The 23,981-nt window shown below is 39.9% G+C and overlaps 1 protein-coding gene across 3 annotated transcripts in view; it reads right to left on the reverse strand.

The window, feature by feature from the left end:
• Positions 1-23,981, reverse strand: part of CDK6 (cyclin dependent kinase 6) — a 94,864-nt gene that overhangs the window by 18,687 nt on the left and 52,196 nt on the right. For all 3 annotated transcript variants that reach the window (XM_072412869.1, XM_072412871.1, XM_072412870.1), the window contains exon 4: positions 22,013-22,180. In XM_072412869.1, the coding sequence (XP_072268970.1) occupies positions 22,013-22,180 (168 nt within the window). The remainder of the gene's footprint in view (positions 1-22,012; positions 22,181-23,981) is intronic.

Here is a 23,981-nt window from a genome sequence, read left to right on the forward strand (position 1 = left end):
GCAAAAGCTTTTTGCTGTGTCATGAAATATTTTTATTTTTATATATTTTCTTTACTTTAAGCTAAATGCACCGATATAGCTTTAAGAAAAATAAGGTTTTCCTTTAAAAGCAGCTTATTCCAAATAAGATATTTGTCAGTCTTTGCCTCCGAGGTGAACGCCACCGGCTAAAAAGTTCCAAGTAATCTGGGCTGGTGTCCAGAAGGTGGAGGACACCTGGGGACATAGCTTTCTGTCCACTATCCCCAGGAATGTTAAATAACATACTGTACATTCTCAAATAGCAATGTTTGGGGAGAAGGCTGCCAGATGACTCAGAGTCTCATACGTTACCTGTGTAGGAAAGGAAAACAGAAGCTCTGCAGGCAATTAATAGAAAATAGAGCCATTACCAACATGGCTTTTCAAGGATAGTTATTGATGTTGAACTGAGGGCAAAAAGCTAAATTTTCAGTTGTAGTACAGAAGCAGATTTAGCAGAGAATACTATATTTGAATCGTTATGATCTGCGTAAAAACTAGGTAGTAGGAACGCAAAAACCGACTGATGAGGTCCTTTCTGTACTCTTCTCTCTATTATTATTATTATTATTATTAAATAGGCGTTTTATAGCACCAATGTATTATGCAGCGCTGTACATTAAAAAGGGGTTGCAAATGACAGACAGATACAGACAGTGACAAAGGAGGACCCTGGCCAGAAGAGCTTACAATTTAGGAGGTGGGCGAAGTAACACACGATAGGAGGGGGGATATGGAATGGTGGGAAGTAGTGAGGGTTTAGGAGACAGAAGAAGACGGGATGTTTGAAAAAATGGGTTCTGAGTGCTCTGTTACATGAGCAGAAAGAAGAAGCAAACCTTATGGGATAAGGAAGACCATTCCAGAGAGTCGGGGCAGCTCTAGAAAAGCATGTTCTCTAGTAAGCATGTTTAACAGTGAGAAAACAAAATGCAAAGCTCAGTGTTCTCCCAGCCTCTTTTAGCTGGGTGCACCATCCAGCACTTTTCAGTAACCCTCCAAGCTGTTTTCGGGTGGTCCCTGAAAAATTGCATTACAACACAGGGGCTGCCACCCACCTACATATTCTGCCCACCCAGCATAAAAAAAAAATTTGGGGAGAATACTGAAGCTCTGATTGACATACAGAGTTGCTCCTCCATGTTCCAGCAGACAAGCCCATGGGCAACATTGGAATCACTGGACATTATTAGTTGAACTCTAAAAGGTTTGTATGGGGGGTAGTTTGGGTCTCTTAAATGACCATCTAGATAAGCCCTTTGGTTCTTTGAGAGACATACCTTGGTGTTCCCCTAATAATATCAGCTATTACTTATCACAACTGTGTTTCACATTATAAAGCTACTCGGAGATGTTCCTTCTAACACAATCATAGACTGTTCCTTCTGGAAGTACTTCGGGGAATATCCCGTGCTGATCCTGTGATTAGCCCCAGAAGGACCTTTGGACCAGCATATGTAATTAACCATTTTCCTCCGAAATTCTAAAATTCTGCAGTTCCAGAGCTAAAATGTCCCGTACTTGAGCAAATGTAGTCTTGGAGACGGGGCATTTAATGAAGACCTGGGAGGAAAAAGTCTAAGCAGTGCCTTAAAATATTACCCTTGTCTTGAATTTTCCATAAAAATTTGAATTGTAATTCCTGTGCCTAGACACAGCTCTGCCTTGAACTTAAGTTCACATGGTCACAGCCCAAACCACATGATTATTCAGCATGAATGAACTTTTTTGTTTGGGTGGACAGTTGGCAGGTATCTTCCTATACCATCCTTATTTATTCATATTGGCCAGCTATGGTCTAAGTGCCTTCTGAATATGGGCATGGTTGATGTTGGTGAGGAAGGAGTAACTGAAGTGCAACCTTCCCACCCATGTGAACTAGCGCTTAAGGCTGTAATGTATATCTAAGTGTGCAATCGTCTAAGGCGCTGCTGCCTCTGACAGCCTTTTGGAGAAAGATTTGGTATGTCATCATGCTGTTCAATATTTTCCTTGCTGGTGGGGGGAAAGCTGTATTTGTGGGCTTGCAGAGCAAGAATCTCCTTGCTTCAGTTTTATCATGGGTCTGTGCTTCTTCCCCTTCTCCTGGGCATAAGGGGGAGCAGCTCTGACACGAGGAAGCAAAGCCTGCCCCAACCAAGACAGCCACATCCACAAAGACAGTGCAGAACAAGGCAACGGAGACCACCATGAAAATGCAAGTTTATTGCACCTTAAAACACTCAATACCAGACCTAAAAATGTTGGAATTCTTAAGTTCTAAGAAGGACTTTGTCAACGGAGACCACCATGCAGTACTGACGAATAATCCTTTGTCCTACTGTTCTCCCCAACCCCTTATAGCCAGGTGGTTACTGAAAAGTGCTGGGTGGTGCACCCGGCTATAGGGGGTTGGGGAGAACACTGAAGTAGGACAAAGGATTAATCATCAGTACTGCATGGTGGTCTCTGTTTACAAATTCGCCTTAAAACTTAGGAATTCCAATTTTTTTAGGTCTGTTATTGAGTGTTTTAAGGTGCAATAAACTTGCATTTTCCATTATTCCGAGATACTTCCAAGCTGCATCACAGATCCATCTGACCTGCAGCTGACTGCCTTTTAAGCTGCATCAAGCTGCTTTTACATTTCCAGTAATTGTACACAGACGTCCCTTGCTTGCACTTTTTGCATTGTAAATATAAAATTAAAAGTATTTTGTTATGAATTGTATATTTATTGTTATATATTATTTATGCTGGGTGGTGCACCTGGCTAAAAGGGGTTGGGGAGAACACTGAAGTAGGACAAAGGATTATTCATCAGTACTGCATGGTGGTCTCTGTTTACAAATTCTCCTTAAAACTTAACAATTCCAAATTTTTTAGGTCTGTTATTGAGTGTTTTAAGGTGCTTTAAGATACTTCCAAGCTGCATCACAGATATATCTGACCTGCAGCTGACTGCCTTCTAAGCTGCATCAAGCTGCTTTTGCATTTCCAGTAATTGTACACAGACGTCCCTTGCTTGCACTTTTTGCATTGTTAAATAAAAAAAAAAGAATTTTGTTATATATTGAACAAATACAAAAAATTGTTTTGCTTTCCAATAGCAAGATTTGGGTCTACAGGAAACCCACCATTTTGGGAGCCATAGTACTATACAAGCTCACAAAGCAGCTTTCTAGTAACAGGAAAGGCCAACACTTTCCACGTCTGATGACACCAACACCCGAGTACATGGCAGGCAGATAAAAGCCATGCTTGTGACCGGCATGTGCTACAGACAAGTGTTTCTTCGGAAGTTCTAAAGGGGTGACAACATTCTATACATTCCTCGCAGTTCACAAATGTCATCGGAGAGCCGTCACTGCCTGCAGGCCTGAACAAGGCCCAATTCTGTGCAGCGTTCCAGCATTTATAGTGATAGCGTCTGGAAAGCGTAGATAGCCCCTGACCCAGACCTTGAAGTGTTAATTGGTTGTATTAACTGATTTCAAAGACCCCTTGTGTTAAAAAGGTTTCCAATTCTTGTTTAAAGAGCAACTCTTGGTCACTGCTAATGCTGTCCATGCATCTATGTAAAATCAAACTGCTTGGTTTTAAAGTCTACACAATAAATTGGAGATAACCGGTTTCTTAGATGGCAACCTCCCTCTTACGCTGCAGTGTTAACCAAGGAAGCTGCAGTTGGTGTTCTACAGTCCAGGCTTGGAAGGAACAAGTTCAATAAGTTGTGAGATTGCAGGGCGTTTCGGTGATGCCACATCATGGGCAGGTCCCGTGACACCCCGCACACACAGGATGTGCTGGGCGTCATTCAACTAGGAAGACTAAGGACATCTTGTGGGCAAAAATGGTACTTTGTGTTACAGCTGGAGCTTTTGCTGGGGGACCTTTATTTTAGAATAACACACCAGCCTTGAGTTTATAGGAAAAGGCCTGTATAGACAGAAGTAAAGATCCTGTAATCTACAGTTCCATTTTGAAGACTAACTTCACCCACTTCTTTTCAAGAACAGTAGGGAAATATTAAAAATCCTCTTCCGTTTTTATCTATAGGTTTCTTCCTCTTATGTTTGCTGAGATTTCACCTTGCTTCCCATCACATTGTCAATAGGAAATCAAGAGAAATCTGCTCCCGAGTTTGTGAATTTCCACCTTTGGGTTTATAAACCCCCTCTAGTGGTGGGGATTAGAACTACACCAGTGCACCTGAGCAGGTTCAAGATGCTGAAAAAAACCCTGAAATGCACATTAATAAAAATGCTTTGAGTATATTTCTAGGCCTCGGGGTCTGTGTGCGGTAAAATAGTTTACAATCAGCTGGAGCTTTATTTGCATTGGATGGAAGCCCGGTTTATTCTGCGTCTGTCTTTGGAAATTCCTCCTAGTGAATTACCTGTGCCCCTTTGCAGCACTGAAGCGGTTAACGGGAATTAAATTACTGTACATGCTGAGAACACAGAGCGGGTCTGTATAGTCTGATGGCCATTAGCCAGTGTTTACAAGCCCCTGGGTGGGAAAGCCGGGTGAAAAGCGCTGTACCGCAGCCTTCAGAAACCCTTTGTTGTTGTCGCCGTGACCTTGAGTCTCCGGTTTATTTATTTATTGCAGTCTCCTGCCTGTTAACTGCTGCCTATTCCCTGCATAAAACCAGAAAAGGCAATCTTTTCCATGGCTCTGACATCCCTATGGTTGGTTTTATGAGTAGAAGGAAACGGTTCCACTAATTTAAAGGACCAGTAATGTAAAAATGCAAATTGGATTTAATAAAAGGGGGTTTGCAAGGGATTCACAGATATGTAGGTGCATTAGACACCTATAGCTAATGTTTACACAAAAATGTCTTCCTGTCCAGAAATAGGAAAGACAATTCCGCTGCTTCTCATATCGAGGACAAACTGCTAAATATAAAATCTACCCTTACAAATCTACTCCACCGAAGACAAGGGGGGCAAACCTAATACTGAGGAGGTCCACCCAGTGTAAAACAAAAAGCTGGAAAAATAATTCCATAGTTAGATTTAATCTGTCACGTAACCAGTAGTATAGGGTAGCCAACATACAATATACAATATGGCCGAAAGTATGTTGACACGCCTTCAAATTATTAGGCTATGGTGTGAAGGGTATTGTAACCTTACAATGATATTTTGAGCATTTTCAACTTCACAGTAACAGCTCAGAGAAAAGCCTTTTCCGATCCAGCATGACCAAGTCACTTTGCACAAAGCCAATCATGCCCATGGTGAAAGTCATCGTTCAAGGAATTCAGTGTGGAAGAACTAAAGTAGCCTGCACCCAAACCGTATTAAAGACCATTGGGATGACCTGGATTGCCTAATGTGGGCTAGATCTTTACTTTTAACATTAGTACCCGGCTTCACAATTTTTTTTCCAGCAACCTTGTGACAAATTTCCACACACACTCAAAGGCCTTTATAGAATAGTAAAAGCCTTAAAAAGTTGGAGGGGAACTCCATAACACCCGAGGTTTTGGAAGTAGATCCCCTCAATCTATAGCAAAATGAATTGTGTGAACTTTGTTAGAATGTAAAATTGTTCACTTGTAGTAATATTCCCAACTACAAATATAGGTGATGCTGAGCCAATATTGCCTGTTGTCACTGGAGTTCATTAATTGAGAAAGTCTAAAGCCATGGTCCACCAGAGGTGAATGGTCATCCATTTGGGATTGGGATTGGAGTGCATCAATTTGGAAATCTGTACCATATTTCCAAAAGACTTGTTAGTTACATATCTAGGTAACCCAGCCACTAGAAAATTCCCAAAGGGATCAGGGCAGCCAACCACCACAGGTTTTTAAATATAATGGTGGGAGAAGACATGGAGAGGTTTGCGTGTTTCATGATCATTAGCTTGTTGAAAATTCTAGAAACTGTACAAATTTTTCATAAATACCACTAAAGAAGCAGTCGAAGGCTGCACATATTTGTGTGGGTGAAATGACAGGTTGGGCATACTGCCTATAAAATAACCCTGGCGAACCATGTACAGAAGTCGTAGAACTGGGCTGATCTGATGAATGACATGCTAGTCAAATAGATTTTGATATTTTTATTGGAGTTCGAAAATAAACTCTTTAGTCTTAAACTGTCTCCACATAATACAGAGTTGATACAAGGTCCACGTTCTAAACCATATCAATGACAGATGACTGCATAATATGCAAAACTGCAATTCTTTCAGCTCAAATTAGAATTACCAAAGGGCCAATTTTTGCTCCAGCCTCATCTAAGTCAATTATTATCAAATTAAAAAACATCCCTGTGTATTGACAGATAGATAGGAAGTGAGTGAGGGGTGCAGAGAGTCCAAACTTGCCCATCATAAATGGACCCCCATGAGTACCACAGGGCCCCTGTGCAGCTGCATGGACCGTGGAGTTGTGAGTTGGCTCTTGATTCAATAGCGGATATGAACATGAAGACCCCTGGTAGATGTGCTTGCATAAATATGTGCTAAGAGGCGTTGCCGCGTAAGGCGTATATTGGTTATATTCTACTTTGAGGAACTGGTTATCGTTTTTATTAGAAAAAAAAAAACAAAAAAAACAATAAATTCTGAAATCATACATTTACTTTAGGATGTTTAAATTATAGGTAGGTAATCTAAATAAAGGAGTAAATGTAGTTTAAGAATAATGGTCAGGGAGGCCCTGCCATGTTACCAGGTAGACCACTAGACTGCCATGATAACGACTTATTATTATAGGGGTTGCAAATGACAGATACCATAAAAAGGGGTTGCAAATGACTGAAGAATACTGACACAGAAAGAGAGGATCCTGCTCGGAAGAGCTAACAATCTAGGAGAGTTATTAAAGCAAAAGACTATGTAAAATCATGCAGGAAATACTGGTGGTACACAGATATCTTGTACACATAAATAAACTTGACTTGGTCTGAAGAATCTTGACGTGAAAGCATCCCGGACCCAACTTGTACATTAGGATTTAACTTTTACTCAAGTCTTATTTAGGCTTGCCTATTACCAAGATCAGTAGAAGCACTGGTAATGGACTGGTAGGGGCCTAATCTTGCACAGAAGTCAAAGTCCCACTATCTAGGCTTGACTATAGAGGGCCACAAAAGGACAATGGGCAAACATTTTAAGATTAATGCAGATACTTGAGGACACTGCAAGAAGCTGTACTTCAGCCTAGATGGTTCTTTTGTTTAAAGGTCAGGTCATGTTCACTTTAAAGAAAAGGCCACTCAAAAAAGCTGTAGAAATGACATGACGAGTAATACAACAAAGACAAAAATAGCACTTAGTTTTAGTTTTAGGATTAGTCTTTAGGTTATAGACAGCAGATCATCATTATTAACATTTGAATGGGGTTGCTACATTAGGACTGTGATTTACCAAAAGGGCCTCTTAGGGCCATAAAAAGTTTACTTCAAGGTTTCCCAACAAGCGATTCTGTTGCAGCCAATTTGTAGAACAGGTTGGGTCACCAATTTTTTGATCAACTAGACAACCCAGTTGTTGGCTGCTCTGTCAATGGGTTGAGTTTATAACCAGTTATGGAGAACTAGGCATTCTATTGTTGGGGGAAACAGAAAAGGATAGTTCAAATGGGCTAGGAACCATCATTGTAATGCCGATGCTACCTCCTATTTTTGGTAATCATCATAGGAAAAGGTAAGTTGGATATCCAATCGCTGAGTTGCCACCCCTGGCTGGATAGCTAATCTGTCTCAAAGTCTCTGAAACGTTAGCAATAGACGAAGGGGGCCATAAATCCAGGATTGTCCATTTGATAACCAGATTGGTGGCAATTTTAGAGAATACAAGAGGTAGGAACTGTACTGTTTTATGCACTGCGTATCGTTAAAGCTGCAAAAGTTGAGCCAAAATATGCACAGCCATGTGGAATGCTACAGGGGCCTCTCTTTCCGAACAAAGCAAGCTCAGTTTGGCTCTTTTTCTGTTGCGCTACCACATCCGTACATCGTTAGTTGGAAAATTCCAGATACATGTCGTAATTTTTTTGTGTTTTTTTCTCTTCCCAGTGCTTTTAAAGCATCAGTGTCCAGATGCCATTTCCCCCACCCTTTCTCCTTATCTGTCGCTTACATATGGCAAGCAGCCAGTTCTGGTCCACTAATACAGAAAAAAAATATTGTACGTTTCCTGCAGCTGATGGAGGAAGTATGCTAAGGATAAAATATACTTAAAAGTACAATTATTATACATAATATAATATATTTCTTATACAAAAAAATCACAGCACACAGGCTGTAGGTTTACTATTGCAACGTAGCTGGGTCGCGGTTTAGCTTACCAAGCTGTCACGCATAATCAATTGTTTCAGTCCATTGTGAAATACAGAGGCCAAACTGAAGCCAAAATTCTACAATATAACACTTTATTTAACGTCTTTGCTTAGTCGAATTTGTTTTTCATCCAAGGTGCTGTGAAACCCTCGGGTTCTCCTCCAGAGGTTGCCAGGGGTTCCTTGAAAAATTCTCAGGTCAGTTTGGTTTACTCCAAGAATGACATTCTTCTCACTGGTCATCAATGTAAGAGGCATTCTTCCCACTGACCACAATAATGTATTGTGAGTTGAGGACATAGTATATATTATAGAAGGGGTTCCTTAATGTTGGAAAAGTATTTCAAGAGTTCCCTCTTATGTTAAAAAGGTTGCGAAAAGCTGCTTTAGTCCATTAGGACCTTTGGCCATTCAAAGACCCATAAAAGTTATTCTCCCTTAGAACAATGTGCTGGAAGACATTGGCCCATTGTTTGTTGAAGGATTACCTAATTACCATGCAACTCACCTGGTAATATGTCATTCTATGTTCATCCTGGATCAATGGCATCCCATTCAAATGACTGGGCCTGAAGCCCAATTTAGGGTAATTTTGAACAAGGAAGTTCTCAAAGCAATTATGTTGAATATTAAAAGTTTTGCCTTTGAACCTGAATTTTATAAATAAAAAAAAACAAAACAAACAAAAAAAATCATTGTGTTGGTACCCACCTGTGATCTTACAACAGCTCACCAGCTACTTCTTAGGACTACAAATCATGAAAATACATAAATGTCGATTTATTTTTGGGCTGTTCACATAGCAAAGTGAATTATCAGCTTGGAAAGGATATTTCACTTAGCTTTGCAAATGAATGACATCAACCACCCAATAATGTACCTTACTAAGTGGAACAGGGACCGGTATATGTTTTTTTTAGTGCCACATTGTGTGAAAAAGCTTGTTATTTATTCCGCTGTTACATAGTTTGCCTTGTACATGCAAAGAATGAGCACATGAGCGTGCAGAGGTATAGGTGGTGAAATTTGTGCCTCTCCATAACCACCAGTGTAACATAATGCATTGAGCAATGCCAGCAAAATACAAACAGTTCAACTAACCAATTTTTTGCCACCCAATAATGTAAGAAAAATATGGTTGCTGGAATACTCGGCACATCCTGGCTTCCCTTATGGCTGCTGGGACTGAATGAATGTCATGACGGTTAAAGATCTAAACAAGGAAGAGAAAATGGAGGGGACAGGTGGAGTATACACAGGGTTTAGTTCCATTTTAGTCTTCACCTTCAGCATAGACTGGTAGTTTGGTAGTAAAATGACTTTTTTTTTAATGAAAGAACCTAGATTTTTAGGTGCCGTTCTTGCATACATGTAATTGTGCTACAAAAACTCCAAACAGGGAAAGTAACACTGCTTATGAAATGCACCATCAAGCAGATTGTAGGTTGGAACTCATTGGGTCTTCCGTATGTGCAAACCACCCACATGAAACTAACAAAAAGTCAACAAAACAAAGACAAAACAAAAAAAATAATAAAGACCACAATGTACAAAAGAATGTGAAAAATGGCGAACTGGAGCTTGAATCTGTTCTACAAGAATAGTTAAGAGTTCACAAATTGTTTTGTTTCAGGAACATAGCAACATCACAGTCCTCGACATGGAAGACCAAAACCATCTCAGGCTGAAAAGCGAGTCCTGTAATACTGCCTGCGAAGTGTGAAAATGTGACGTCACGTCACTAAAACCATATGCAAACCACAAATTATCTCGAATATGAAATTCTAAGAAGTCTAAAGATGGTAAAAGAACCCTAAAGGCAGAAGAATCTTTAACAGTAACTTTCAACAGTATAGAAGTTCTCCATCTGCTGATATAATAGTAAAAAAAAATACAAAAATAATAAAAATTGCTCTGCATATGAAAAATCATTGCTGATGGTTTCATTTTCACAATTTACTTTGATGCTACTTCTAAGGAAACCTGTATTGTAGTTTCTTTTGAAGCTGTGATAAGTGAATTCAGGTCGCGATCTTAGTCGCAGAATATAGTCTCCAGTTCCTGGGTCTTCTTCTAGTTTTTGGCTGGCAATGGCAGTGAAGAAGAATTGGTAAAAGGTGGAAAACGTTTTTACTGATGGAAGATGTAAGCCATGTAACAAACTCCCTTCAAAGCGTAAAAACCAATCTTAAAGAGTTTATATTGGTGTTAACATATTAAAGCTGTTTCTCAACCAGGGTTCCTCCAGAATTCCCTGAGCAATTTGTTCTCGGGTCAGTTATTACTGACATCAATGAACATTTTGGCTATCTAAGGGTGACATGCTTCCCAGTGGCCACCACACTAATAAACTGTAAGCTGTGTATATAGTAATTATAGAAGGGTTCCCCCATGTTAAAAAGTGTAAAGCCCAATTTTCTTAAGTGTTCAATTAAGTAGAGGAGGGTTTGAACCCTTGTCAGGCTTCCGATTATAATAAGCAAATTTCACCTTAAATCCTGTGTATTTCTTACCAGGAAGCAAGAGGAAATATCTCAAAATGAGGGAAATCTTGTCTTAAAACTGTTGTCACCCCAAGTGCTCCTAATATTGAAAATTTCCACCTTATTAGAGTTTTGGTGACAACAAAAAAAAGTTTTTATTTCAAACTATTACCACCATGGACAAAAGTGAAAAAGAAAATCCAAAGTGTGGATCTCCTTGTAGAGAGCAATAAGCGTTGTAGTTTGGCTAACCCTACCAACTCCACCCAAGAGCTTGGCTAACCCTATCCATATTTGTTAAAATGTATTAATACCTAGTAATCCTGCCATGTTGATTACTCGCTCAAGCACCGCATTATAGTATTTACCGTATGTATATATTAAGGTAATAAAAGGCAACTGTTTAATAATACATGCTTATGCAAAATAGATATTATTCAGTTAAAGTGTAACTAAACTGTAGAAGGCAATTTCTGATAGCAATCAGACTGATAAGTGAATATAAACAGAGGTTAGAAGCAAAGCGGTGGGCTGAATATCTTTTAAAGACAAATGTACTTACACGCTGCACTAAATCTATTTCCTTTCATCTCTGAATTCAGCCAGTGAGAGGGTTAGATATGGCCATGTCACACCCGAAGTAAATTGAACAAAAAATATCGGACTACATTTCCCAGCATTACGGTGGGAACCATGTATACTTTAAAGCATAACCCTGGACTAGTATACTGTGGAAGGGTGAAGGTTCATGCTTTTAAATATTTTGTAAGCCATGACTTATTATCAAGAGCTGTCCGTCTAAAAATTGGGACTCCTACCTTGCCTGAGTTATGAGCAATTACAAGGAAGCAGGTAGCAGACTTCAGTGTTCTCCCCAGCTCCTTTTAGCTGGGCGCACCACCCAGCACTTTTCAGTAATCACCCGGCTGTTTTTTAGTCATTACTGAAAAGTTAGGTCACAATACAGCCACCCGCCTACGGCTTCTTCCCACCTGGTTTAGAAACATTTCTGGGGAGAATACTGGACTTTATTGGCCTGCATGACAGGAAGAAGCATGATAAAGAACCATTGTTACACTTGAAGGTAAATATTTAACTCTGATAGCAGGAAAATATACCACGCGGAGTTCAAATTTACCTAGGTACTCATAACCCATCAAAGTTGAACCCTGTCCAACAACATATAAAAATTAGAACAAACAAAAGTCCCTTTCTTATTGGTAGAAGTTTTCAATCTGCTGCAGAGATGTTAAGTTAAGATAATATATGCTGAACTATTATTCTTTGGGACCTTTAATATTTTTATCTCCTGTGATAACCTTCTCAGAACCCGTGCCGAAGAGTTTCCTGCACTGAATGGCTTTGGAAAGTAACACCAGGAGCAGGCTGACTTCGGTCAGATGTATGCAAGTGGTGAGAGCGAGAGGAATTTCACCTAGAGAATTTATACAATGTGCCATTCAGCTGTGAGAGATGATAAAAGATAGTCTGCCTATAGAGAGGAAGGAAACAGAAACCTCATAGTAGTGTGCACAGCTGATTGTAGACATATGGAACGAGCCTGAGGAAATGAGGCACACAAAGGTTTGTCAAATACTAAGGGCTTTTTTGCACTAGAAGAGAATCAACATTAACTGCACTCCTTTAAAAACAATCGTCAATTTGCCTTTATTACCACCGCTCCAACTTCTCTGATACATTTGTTGTGCTTTTGCAGCCTTCAAAAATACCCAGTACGGGTATGGAGGAGCACAGGACTCTTCGTGCCAGTGTCCCGTGCCAACAGATAATGTGTAGTTGGAGGAAAAGCTATAGCCACAGGGTCCAAAAAAACATGTGTCAAAGCCAAAAAGATCAGGTTTAGGCATCATCAAACAAGCAGGGTGAGCCAAAAAGCAGCAAAGAAAATCAAACCTACCAAAGGCAACATACAGCATACCAGGATATGGACCTTTTGATTCCCTCGAGAGTGCATGGGTTGACTGAAGATATACATTAATTATGGTACAAATGGAAAGTGTGGTTACAAGTGATTTGGGGTATAAGCAGCAAAATACATACGCGAGGTTGGCACAATATAGAAAGCCCAGTAAGGACCAGGTGCTGCCAGACGGAAGCCACCCAACCAAGACTCCCAGCCTTTGCCTACCCAACAAGTGGCCAACGGTATACACCTGGCTATAAGATTTCACCAAGTTACCAACAAGTAGATACTGCACAAAAACTGCAACCATTGTATGTGTAATGCATGCTGTCAAATTTCCAAAGCAGCAACCCGATTTTTTTATATTGCAGTTGGAACCTACTTTTATCAAACATTACAAAATATTGATGAGTGGTAATTACAGCAGTAAATATTGAGCAAATGTCTCATACGCTCGTCTGTAAAGGGGACATTCATTTTTTCCTAGGTTAGTTGAACTGTTTGTATTTTGCCGGCATTGCTCAATGCATTATGTTACACTGGTGGTTATAGAGAGGCACACATTTCACCACCTATACCTCTGCACGCTCATGTGCTCATTCTTTGCATGTACAATGCAAACTTCGTAACAGCGGAATAAATAAAAAGCTTTTTCACACATTTTTGTTTCTCATTTCTTACTTATATTACTGTTATATTCTTACACCTGTTTGTCTGTATGAAGTATATTTAAAACAAAAACCCAAGCAACCAATTTGTATACTTTTTTAATGAATTGCAGCTTTAAGTTGAATTTGTATATTCCCTCTGTATAGAGAGGCTTAGTCTTGGAACATTGACTGATTGACCTCCCAATGTAATGGGGATCACAGTTTTAATGGCTATGGCAGTATCCATAGCATGACCCCAAATCTCCTTTAAGCTGTATGTAAAAGGGGGGATTTTTACCAATGACCACAGATGTAAGGAGTATTTCTTCCAATGCCCTACTATAGTTTTAGCAGGGGTTCCCCAAGACCTGAAAATTGCATCAAGGGTTCTTCAGGAGTAAAAAGTTTGAGAAAGTGAGGGCACCTCATTTAATGGCTACAGTACAAAATCCCAATGTTACCGCAGCAGTCATTTAGCAAAGGTGCAGATTTTACTGCCCGACTGTAAAAAAGGAACTGCAGTCATATTTTATAATTCCTCTAATATTAATTTAAAAGAGCGCTCAAAACTAATTTTTTCAAACTTCCCTACCCATCTTCTTCTGTCTTTTGAAACCATCACTACTTCCCACCACTACATATCTCCCATCCTATTGTGTGTGAAATTCCCCCACTTACTAGATTGTAAGCTCTTCGGGGCAGGGGCCTCTCCTCCTATATCACTGTATTATAATACTGTCTGTATTAGTCTGTCATTTGCAATCCCTATTTAATGTACAGCGCTGCGTAATATGTTGGCGCTATATAAATCCTGTTTATTATTAGTAACAATAATAATAATAATAATATTAATATGTTGTAGCGTGAACCTGTATGCTCCAGTCTAAGTACAGGTTCACTTTGAAATATAGCAAAGCAATGAAAACGTGAACATCACAAAGATTTCCTTTCCGGCACCCTGCAGTTATAACTCCCTTCCCTTGGAAGAGTTGGGAGCTCCGTCATATGCATGTTAATGAGCATGTGTATATATGATCTGTTTCATATACATATTTATCTATTGGGCCGCGGTCCTTTAAAAATCACAAATAAACACCAGAAAGGACAAACGTGACACTGGTGATTTTAATTCTGAACCAGATGAACATTCCAAACCTCACATGCCACCAGCTGACCGGGCTTGCGATGTCCTTACGCCCGCAATGTAAACTAAGGGCTGTCTGTATGTCTGAAGTGGAGCCCTGGGAGGATTGACTGTCTGCGACTGTCTTAACACTGAGTGGTCGGAGGCCTCCCGTCCTGGCAGGGCACCCAGCTCCGAATGCCCTTTTTCCACATCTAGGCAGAGTGTGGTTTGTAAAGCAGTGCTGTGCATGAATACTGCTTTTTCAAGTCATTCCATAGTCTAATTCAGAGAATGCCAACCCACGGGTTATGATCTGTGATAATAAACAAGAGTTGCGTAATGATTTTATACCCCAGTTCCCAGGACAGAGTACAGAGCGGATTCCTTAGGATGCCCAGGTCTCGTTTGTTCCAGGTAACCCTTTCTTCCCTGTGATAGAAAAGCTTGGCTCTACTATACACTTTAAAGCTTACCTCTATCCTTTTTTTAGGATATAGTGGCTAAGGGATACAACCTCTTGTCAAATATTTCCTCTTTTTTTCTTTCAATCACATAAAAAGCACTAGTCCAAACAAAATGAGTACAAACTTTGTTAGATAACTGAATACAAAAACTACTGCGTTTCGGGGTTCTCAACAATCTCTTTCAATTGCTGTACAGACCTCAGATCACTGAAAATAATGGTTCATAAATCCCCCCAAAAAAACCCTATTTAATGTACAGCGCTGCGTATTATGTTGGCGCTATATAAATCCTGTTAATAATTGTAAATCATTTCCAGTGACAGGAGGGCAAATGAATGCTGTACACACATCAATGTTCTTTTCTATAGAGAAGGAAGAGCAGAAGTACAGTGGTCGTCCCCACTTGGTCATTCATTTAACCGCCAGGACTGACAAATGAAAGACTTCAGGGAACTGCGTACACATGCTAGATTTTCACCCAAGACATACTTGACCATTCGTCTCAGGCAACAATCTTTCTCCACTTTTTTCAAAAGTTAAACAAAAAGATTTTGGTTGGGATTAAAAACTGGTCTAAACCCTCCGAACAAAAGTTCTTGACTTTTGTGACAACAAAAGTGACAACCCCTAACTATAGCTGAAGTCACTTTATATCAACAGTCCAGTGTTCTCCCCAGGCCCTTTAAGCTGGGCGAACCACCCTGCACTTTTCAGTAACCACCCGGCTGTTTTTGACAGTTACTAATGAGTTGGGTCACAATACAGGGGATGCCTCACTTTTCTGGGTTGAGCACTGCAGTTGCCAAATTTGTTTTGTGTGTAACATTTATCTTTTTTCTTAAGTTTCTTTTTCTTTCAGCAAGTGCTTTCACTCCAGCCTCTTTCAGACACTTCCTGTCTACTTGCGCTCCTTCCATTGTCAGCTGCTCATCATTGCTCCAGATCGACTTCTTGACAGTGACAACGGTGGGCCATGTCTGCTCTGCACAATGTATTTTTGAAAGGGCTGCTGGTGGTCTCCATCAGGGGTGCATATGAGGGGTTGATCGAGATATATTTGTCACCCCATAACAGGGACCTTTGTAATAGGATGACCAGGTATTTTTTTTTTTTAGAAATCTGCAGATTACGAAAGATCTAAATCACCTTTTGAAATAAAAACAATAGATTATATGAGATGTTGGTTCCTGGGTTTATATTCTTCCTAAATAAACAAATCAGAAACATTTTGTTTGCTGTTGTCATGTAATCTATGATGATTCAATCATCATTCAGTCTTTTGTTGGACTATGGAACCCTTCCTATTGTTAGGTTATTGAGAATGGAGAGGCAGAAGTGCTCTGCCGTGAAAGCGGAAGGAGAAGAGCTTAGAGAGGACCAACAACACTGCTTGAGATTTCAAAGCAGCAGAGTTGGCTCGCTACAGAAAATTATGAGCTCACTTAATTCAGACAAAGCCAACAAATATTTGTTTTATCTTTCTTGTAGACAATGTGCAAAGATACAAAAGCATTGTGAAATGTGCATGTATTGGAGAAATGTACCGCATAGTTTTTTTTAGCAGTTTGCCTGGATACACATGGGAACACACCTTACCTGCTCTGTACATAAAGCGGAACTTTGCCTTATCAAAAAAAGGAAAAAATGCTAACTAGCAATAAAACAAATACGCCCGCCTGTGCTCATTCTTCTTTAGAATGTGCAATAAATTGCACATTAACAGATAAGTGTGCATTCTCAGCATGCCACAGTGTCAGAATGAATGAGCTGTCGTGCATATGCGCGTGTTACTGTGTGCGATTCGGTCATAGCCAAACCCAAAGGAGGAGCGGGCAGACGTAAGTTGCAACACACTCCTGCCTTGCAGCACTAGGGTCCCAGGTTCAAATCTCAGCCAACTGTATCATGTTTGTGGTTTTCCTCCGCCATCCCAAAAACATGCAGTTCGGTTAAATGGCTTCCCTTCAAAAATTGGACTTGGAGTGTGCTAATGTAGGGACATTAGATTGTGAGTCCCCATGAGGGACAGTTCGTGACATGACTATGGACTTTGTAAAGCGCTGCGTAATATGCCAGAGCTCTGTAAATGCCATATATTAATCTCCATTTCTTTCCAGCCATTAACCCACTTAAGCACAAAGGTTGGAGTTCGCCAAAGAAGCAACCAATTATTTGTCTGCAAGTGGATCCAGTTGTGTTTTTACATCTGCCTACAATATACACTGTACCTACTATACCATGGAACGGGAAACCCCTACTAACCAATCAGATTTGAATTCTCTTTTTGCAATGCAAGCTAGGAAATAAAAGCAGACTTCTGATTAGCTGCATAATCAACAGCGGTATGATAAAATGTAATAAATAGTCATTGTCTATAAAGACACATGCAGATTTCATTCTGCGTGAATAGAGTATAAGTAAATGAAAAATATGGTAATTATAAATAGCCGTACACACACAGAGGCTTCTTTTTGTGCTGTCTCAAGGAAGTACTGATGTTATAGTTGGATGCATACACTGTTTGCTTTAAGGTATTGGTATTTCCAGAATTTGTACTCTTAGCAAAAAAGATCACCCATTACCTACAGCGCTGTACATTCTACACATACAATGATACAATCCAGCTGACTTGCTGCATTTGCACAATGCTCTCAGACACACGTCAGATGATTCTCGTCTGAAAATCGCCTCAGGGCTGAAATCAGAGAATCTGGCGTGTACAGCACTCGTCGTTTATGGATCTATAAACAATGGTAATAGAAGTAAAGGGAAGAGAACGCAGCGGAGTGCCGCTTTGTCGTTATCCCCCCTCCCCTCTCCCTAGAGCAGAACCGTGCTGTATGTACAGCGCTCATTCTTGCATCATTCATTCTTTTGTCGTTGGAAAGGTTCGTGAATGATCCTTTCCAACAACAATTACTGAACAGGTGTTTGCAGTCTAAAGAAGGTGAAACTTAGCCTTCCTGCCTCCAACTTGCCTCAACTGGATAAAGACGGAGCACAGGCTTAGCGTCATTTAGTTTTTTTGTAGTGCTGGAAGCAGCTGCTTCTTATGAAATTGGACTGTTAGGCTAATGCAATTGGTTTGCAAATGACTTGGCTGAGGAAAGTAGGATTTGCCAGGTGATATTATTGAGGACCTATCACTTTGTTTATTGGCAGCAAAGTAGCAGGTTCTCTTCGTAGGGCAGCCATTCCCAATACCCCACTAATATCTACCTTGGCTATACTTCACTATTGCACCATTTGTCTTATGGAGCCCATGGATAAAACATGCTTCTATGATGTTCCACCACATGGCAGAGGATGTAACCTTCTCCCCTTCTTCCAAAAGTAAAGGGCTCAGGATTGATAACAATTGCCAGGCCCAAACTCTGTCACAAGAGGTAGGGGGAAAGAATATTAATTAAATTAGTTTTGACCAATATGGAGCTTACACAGGGATTCCTGAAGGGTGAACAGAAGGAGGACACAGATACAGTAGGCATACAGAGAAGGTATGAGTGGGTGGTGGGGGACCTTATTAACAGGGTTCTCTTGATAAGGCACCACCACCCATTTACAAAGCTCCTTACAGCCAAAAAAAATAAAAAAAAAAAATAAGCCCATTTCTCTGATTTCTCTGTTTTGGCGCTCCATACAAAGATTCTTTATATTATGCAAAATTTGAGACCCTGCTTACAATGTTCTAATAACACTTTTGTTAACTAGTCAAATGACAAAGAATGGAGTTTTCCCCAAAAGAGCCATTATTCCAATAAGAGGATGAAGGCACAAAGTGCAAGCACTGACTACATTATTATTTTGTATTATTATTACACAGTATTTATATAGTGCCACCATATGTCCCTCAAAGGGGCTCACAATATAATGTCCCTACCATAGTCATATGTCAATAATGTAGTCTAAGGTCAATTTTTTGTGGGAAGCCAATTAACCTAACTGCATGTTTTTGGAATGTGGGAGGACACCCACGCAGACACGTCCTGGCCAGTATTTGAACCTGGGATCTAGCGCTGCAAAGGCAATAGTGCTAACCACTGAGTCACTGTGCTGCCCATGTCCCAGATTTAACCAACATCACTTCTCATACTCAGATAAGACGCAGATTTATTATCAGAGCTAGAATAAAACAGCACAAAAAATTACGTAGATCTAAGGGAACTAGGAACATGTCTACAACTTTACAGTCACGTACCCACTTTGAAGTTTTAAAGTTGAAACAGTAGGAGGTAATAAATATGAGGAAATACTTACCTCTTGATTCATTAGTGCCCCTGGGACGTAGGTAGCCCCTTGGCATCCTCACGTACAATGCAGGTCAACTGGTCTTGCATTTAACGTGATGACAGGAGCCGGCCTCCAACCGGGGTATCAAAAAAAAAGGAGCAGTCTTGTTCTTTTGTTGAATGAAGTTCAGTTTTAAAGCTGCCCAAGACTCAACCCTGCACCAACCTCTACCTTATTGCCCAAAAATGCAGACATAACATACAAAGCTGAAATGCTCCCACATGTCCATCTGAATCCTCAGTCACATGACAACCTGTGTTCTCAGTATTTGCTGCTTGTTCACTGCAGAGTCAGAAGGTACTTTTTTGGATATTTAGGTTTTTCCAATATGAATGGTTGGGAGTGGGATGGGGAAAAAGGAATTGGGGAAATGTCCTTACTTTGCCTGGGGATGGGCAAACCTGCTCCTAAATGCAAACTGAAAAAAAGTGCAGAGAAGCTGTTTGTATAGTGAATTTTTCTATTAAACGTAAATGTAAATAATTGTATTTTCATGCATGTTTGTCTTGGAAGCGCAGCACCAGGCTGTGCTGTCTTGTAAAATGCAGAACTGGTCGCACAGTATTACCATTCCATATATATTGTATTTCAGTTTTGCATTACACCTTTACATGCAGTTTAAACAAAATATAGATCATCCCCTTCTCAGCTGTTCTTTATTTTTCTAACTACAGAAAGTACATAAAATCCGCCTGTTCAGAGGTCTGTAAATGACTGGCACGAACAAGTTTTCTGGGTTATGCGATGTCCGCGGTCCGTTCAGCATTGCTTACATTGTTTATTCTTCACCAAATTCTTTCCCACTGTAAAAAGGTGCTTTTAAATGCCACATTCCAGTGCTGGTGCCAATAAGTCACTGAAGCATATTTTCCCACAAGAACTGATAGGGCGCACAGAACTCGGCCTATTCACTTCTCCTGGTATTTTCTGAGACTACGTCAAGAGTCCGCCTGTCAGGAAGTAGTTAAAGGGGCGAATTTCGTGGCTTAACACAGCCGTGTCGCTTGTGCTAGTTCCAGCATTGCTTTCTTGTAATATGTATAGACAGATGTACAATTAGTTAAAGTGCCAGAATACAAAAGATTTTCTAAATCTAACTTATGTATGATCTGACATAAGTGGGACCCATGATCCCCTTCACCAAGCAGATGGCAGGCATTGGTAAGGCCTTGATCCTTTCAAAAACCAGAGTGTTTTGCATTGCTTATAGCAGTAAGCAGTTGGCTTTTGATTCCCCAATACAGCATTGAAAGAATAAAACTCGATGCTATGGGTAACATGAGTCAGTACATTGCGAGACAGAGGGAATATTTAGGTCCACCCCACTAATTTCTAAAGCCAAGAGGTGCATTATGTGTGCAGTAACGGTACACAGTACACTGGAGATACGGTATATGACTAATGTTTACCAGGTTTTACCAAAAACAGAAGCAGAACGTCTCTCACACTGACCTTAATGTTTCCTAATTAGTCAGGACATCTGATAAACTTTTTAAAAAAGTCACTTCTTAATAAAATGTGGTGCAAACAAATATAATAAAAAAAAGTTTGATGTAATGTAGTGATTTTCAAAGTTCAGTACAATCTCAAACACTTAAGATAGGACTAGGTGGGCTCAGAGGACTTGAAGCAGTACCAGTAAACTTGCTTGGTTTTCCATAAAAATGTTATTACTGAACTCCTGGCACAAACTTGTTTCAATATATTTTACAATAGCCACAAATTACAGTATATATATATATATATATATATATATATATTCACTTTCTGTTCGACAAAGGCCTTTGCCAACAGATATTAGGACATTAAGACATTGGGAAAAAATATCCCCGTCATGGAATTTACTTATCTCACTTACAAACTGATTACAGCTAACCTGGAATAAAGGTTTTCAAAGAAGATTGAAAAAATACCTTTGTAGTTAATGATCAAAATAAATCCATTTGGAAATGGGTTTTTCATGTAATAAGGTAAGAGAAGATGTGATTTAATGCCAAAACCAACTGACGTATAGAAGAAAGGCGAAAATAAGGAAATTTTTAATTTTACCATATTCACTGCCTAATAATCTCAACAGGTCAAGATCCAGCCTGCACCTTGCAGTTAGTCATGGAGACTGCTCTCCAGTCTGGGAGACCAATAATGAAATATTAGAGGTGGGGAAATCAGCAATCAAGTAATATAGAGTACAAGGATGCAATGTTGTCTGGGAAGATGGAACTAGGTAAAGAATGGGACTTCTGTACAATCCTGATGTCAGGTAAGTGTAATGGCATAATAGGAACTGCCATTGCTAGAACAAAAACGGAGGGTCAGAGGACACCCAGTCACACTCAGTGGTCCATCAACCACTTGGCCACACACAATGCAAAGTTAAGAAGAAACTGTCAGGCTTCAGGTAAACTTTGACCCCCCAATACTCCATCCACAGAGTCAGATTTAGGTAATGGACTATTTGTGGCCAAAATAATAGATAAGGCAATTAGCAATAGATAATAAGGCAAATAGTAATTGTTAAATCTTACTGATCTGTGCCTAGTATATGTAAAATAAAATATAGGAATAATACACAATATATATGTAATACTGAACAACTTGTAAGACTAAATACGTAAAATTGAGTGTAGAATAAACCCAGTTGTGATTGTTCTCTTTAAATATTAATGATTTAATCAACGGAAAAAGTTATCATTTGGAATACTTTTGCTGTTAGGCATCAATGTTTAGATTTAGGTATTGAAATTACTTAAACAAGACAAGTAATTTGACTTACCACTGATGTAAGTGCCATTTGAAAACTGTAGATGCGTGCGAGGCCAAAGTCCGCTAACTTTATCTGTCCATCGCTGGTGACTAAAATGTTCTGAGGTTTGAGGTCCCGATGAACCACTCTGTGTGAATGGAGGAAGTCCAGGCCCTGGATTAGCTGGTGCATCATGTCCTAGAAAAGAAGAATAGACTGCAATTACCAATGATGAATGCTACTTGAACACCATATCACTGATTACAACTGAATACAATGGGGCTGATTTAATAAAGCTCTCCAAGGCTGGGGATACACCTTCATCAGTGAAGCTAGGTGATCCAGCAGACCTGGAATTGATCTGGTCCAGGATTGAAAACATTTGCTAACAAATAGCAAATTACTTTTAACAAAACCATTCCAGGTTTGCTGGATCACCAAGCTTTACTGATGAAAGTGTATCCTTCTCCAGCCTTGGAGGGCTTTATTAAATCAGGGCCAATGAATGGACTAAAGTATGGGGGGCACCGCCCACCAAATACGTTCAGGTTTTTACAGAAATTGCTATTGCAAATGCCACAGAATTCCAAGACAAATTAGACAACTGTGAGCTTCCAACTTTGGCCTAGGACATTATCTGTTTCAACATGACTGCGTCTAGTACCCCGACTTCAATATTCCTGGACACCTTCAGGACCAATTTTAACAGATTGTCAGGTCTACTTATTTCAAAATCAGTATTTGACTTCACAAACTCTTTCACTAAATGGGCTTACCAACCCCTAAATATTGTGTAATGCTTTCTCATAGAAATGAAGGCCGTTACAGAGGTTAGGGAAGATGCACGCCATATAAATGCCCAGTGTTCTCCCTGGCCCCTTTTAGCTGGGTGCACCACCCGGCACTTTTCAGAAAACCTTGCTGTTTTTGAGTGGATACTGAAGAGTTGGGTCACAATACAGGGGCTGACACCTGCCTACAATTAATTCCCACCCAGCTTAAAAAAAAAAATTCTGTGAACATTAAATGCCCAAAGATTGGATTAGGATGTCAAAGAAATAAACAGACCTAATAGTCAGATTTCTATAAACTTGTCTACAATTTAATTATTTTCAGAAATACCATGCTGAACACTTAATGAACAACATGGTCACATGCCCTAGAGTTTTAATTTGCAGGAAAGAAAAAGGAATCTGCAACAAAAGCTTGATAACAAACACTTGCAAGGTATATACAGTAGTTCTTCAGGAATTTTTCTTACTAAAGCTGGAATTCCCCCTAAAGCAGCCTGAGCATTAGGTATATTTATCTTAAAGTCGACCTAAACTCAAAATTTTTACTTTACATAAAAGGGCAGACAACCCTTTTATTTAAAGTAAAAATTGTATTTTTACCTTTTTTTTTTGTTCTTTAAAATGTGCAGCACCTCCTCTTTTTTTTCTTGTTTGCCACGGCAAATGGAGGGCAAAAGCCTCCTGGGATACCTATGTCGCGCATCCCATGAGGCTCTTGCCTGCTCCTTCTGAGCATGCCCCGATTTTGGGCATGCACAGAGGAATCCTTTCTTTAATGGAAGAATGGAAAATAAATGGAAATGTTCCAATCTCACACACGCCCAGTGAGATTGGCAATCTTTTCCCCCACTACACCACACGATCTCGCATCTGTGCAGTGTGAGATTGGGTGACTTAAGTAGAAGAAGCCAGAAGAAGATGTCAGCGCCCAGCACTTCCTCTGTACCAGGCCAGAGACGGATACCGGAATGACCCAAAAGAAGAATCCTGTAAACAGACCTGCAGGATTAGGTGAGTTTTTTTTTTTTATTTTGGGTTTGGTTCCACTTTAGGAGAATTTGTGACACCCCCACATTTTTAATTATTCCCACATTTACATCCTGAAAATGACTTTATCTGCTTTCCTATCTAGATGAAAGAAGCCATTTATGTTCAGGCATTATCCAAGACCACCACCTACCTCCTGAACTAACATGCCAGCTCAA

The sequence above is a fragment of the Pyxicephalus adspersus genome, chromosome 5 (assembly GCF_032062135.1).
Source record: "Pyxicephalus adspersus chromosome 5, UCB_Pads_2.0, whole genome shotgun sequence".
Taxonomy (NCBI): domain Eukaryota; kingdom Metazoa; phylum Chordata; class Amphibia; order Anura; family Pyxicephalidae; genus Pyxicephalus; species Pyxicephalus adspersus.